Source organism: Orycteropus afer, unplaced genomic scaffold, assembly GCF_000298275.1.
Source record: "Orycteropus afer afer isolate SDZICR_OR568_19922 unplaced genomic scaffold, OryAfe1.0 scaffold00020, whole genome shotgun sequence".
NCBI classification, from domain to species: domain Eukaryota; kingdom Metazoa; phylum Chordata; class Mammalia; order Tubulidentata; family Orycteropodidae; genus Orycteropus; species Orycteropus afer.
Window position 1 is genome coordinate 15,690,640 of NW_006921607.1, and position 2,198 is coordinate 15,692,837.

Consider the following 2,198-nt stretch of genomic DNA (forward strand, 5'->3'; position numbering starts at 1 on the left):
GGATCTCTGTGGGAGATCCTGGGTAGAGTGGGAGAACAATATGGAATAAAACTCAAAATCATTAAAAAAAGAAGAAAAGAAAAGATCAGGTTTGGTGGTCTGATAGAGCCTGATGGAACCACTGAGAGTATGGCTCCTAGCTGCCCTTCAGGTCTGGAATTGAACCCACTGCTGTGGCTTTCAGCCAAACAGAAGACAGGCATGTGAGCTGAACATTTACATGAGGTAGATTCACTCCTTGAAGAGAACAATCATGGGAGAATAGAAGGGCTGTGTATGCACAGGGAGACAGCTCGGGGAGCAGGAGTGCATGGAGGGAAGGACACAGGGAAGAACTGTGGGAGGAAGTGGGAGGGGAGCCAGTGTATTGGGAAAATTGCAGTCAATGTCATGACACAAAGTATATATGAGCCGCTATATGGAAAATGAATTTGCTCTGTAAACTTTCACCCGAATCACAATAAAAATTTTTTTAAAGATAGAAAGAAAAGGCCCCAGGGGTGCATGAGGGAGTGCTTCTCAGGAATAGCCTATAACAGAGGGAAGGAAAGACGGCTGGGAGGAGAAGAAAGGGGGCCAGGTTATAGAGTCAAGTGAAATCAAGCTTTGGCCTGATCCACAAGGGGGCGCTGGAGCATAAACTGCATCAGAGTTGTTCTCCTGTGAGGTTTGGAGGCTGGCCTTGCCTACCTCTGTGTCAGTCAGTTGTATATAGGCTGTAGGCTGCTGTAGGGGAGGGGCATAGTGTCCTAGGCAAGGCATCTTTCCTCAGTGGAGGTCAACTCTTCAGAAGATGTGGTAGCTGCGAGCCAACAGCAGCCAAGGCTCACACAGCTGGGGTAATGGGTACACTGGCTGGGTGAGAGCCTCTTCCAGCACTTTGCACAGTTGCCACCTCAACCTCCTTTGCCCCTTCCTTCCACAGGTGAGCATCGCCTGGACCCAGATGCCTACCTCTTAGATCTATACCATGTCAACCCCCATGGTGAGTGGGTCATCAAACAGAGTCCCACCTAAGCCCAGGGCTCTAGGAAACATCCTGGTTCCTGCATCTACCTACCCCCAACACCAGAACGTGGGCCTGCTGGCCTCAGTCTTCCTTCATGGACCCCTGGCAGTGCCTGGAACCATCCTGGGAGGCTGGAGGCACCGATAGGTCCACTCTGGCAGGTTTCATGGTTAGGGCCTGAGCAGAGAGGAGTTCTCCAGAAAGCTCCAAGAAGCTGGCCCAGCTGGGGAGCAAAGCTATTTGAGGGGACTATCTGGGACTCCCAAGACCTCCTGCTTTCTAAAATGCCTCTCAGACCTCACAGAAGATTTAGAACTGGGCTAGCTCCTCCCCTTCATTCCTGGGCCACAAAGCCCCCATTTCCATCTGCTGTTACCATTGGTTGTACCTGAATCTCCATGGATTTTTGTCCACAATTATCAGCCCCAAAAAGAGCTTGAAAATGCGGCACCTCTCTCAAGGGGAAGCACCCCCCCCCCCAAAAGCCTTCCCCTTTCAGAGACTCCTTGAAAGAGGAGGGAGTTGGATCTCAGAGCAGAGCAAATGCTGGGACCATGGTGGCATGAAGGCCAGTGAACTAGAAGAGAAAGAGCCTCCCTCACATCTTTCAGGTTTTAAACTTTGGTTTGTGCAATCTTGTCATTTTTTAATATATTGAAATTCTGTTTGGACTTTAAAGACACAAAGAGTTAAATGGCACTGCTACTTCTTTGAAGTGTTTGTTGTTGTTGTTGTTGTTGTTGTTGTTCTCTTCCCAGACCAGCTGTCAGAGGGTGTTGTCTTTCCAATAAGTTAACATGGGAGTTTAGTGAGAACATCTTGCTGTCTTCTCTATGGGCTCTAGCCAATGGTCTGGTCAGACCTTGAACCCACAACCATCTGGACAGGCCAGGAAGGGAACTCAGAACAGGGAAGGGATGGAGTAGAGGCATCAGGTGATATTACTGGGAATGGAGGTAGGTATTAGGTGTATGGTTGGGTTGCTGATGCCAGGAGAAACCAGGCCAGAGAAACAGAAAAGAAGAGTTTATTTAAGAGACTCAAACATCACAGCAAATGATCTGACTCAGCACTAGAGAGACCAGCCTGCGTTGTGTCAGTTACAGTCTTTTTATCCTTCTCTCTGAACTTCTCATTTTTTTGTCTCAGGGCTTTAAGACGTCATAGAGTTTAGTCAGCCAAGTCCCAC

At 48.7% G+C, this 2,198-nt stretch overlaps 1 protein-coding gene across 1 annotated transcript in view; it reads left to right on the forward strand.

The window, feature by feature from the left end:
• The window catches only part of ARHGAP40 (Rho GTPase activating protein 40), a 68,593-nt gene extending 67,576 nt beyond the window's left edge, over positions 1–1,017 (forward strand). The window contains exon 18 of the mRNA XM_007934662.2: positions 926–1,017. Within this exon, the coding sequence (XP_007932853.2) occupies positions 926–1,017 (92 nt within the window). The remainder of the gene's footprint in view (positions 1–925) is intronic.
• Positions 1,018–2,198: the final 1,181 nt, after the last annotated feature.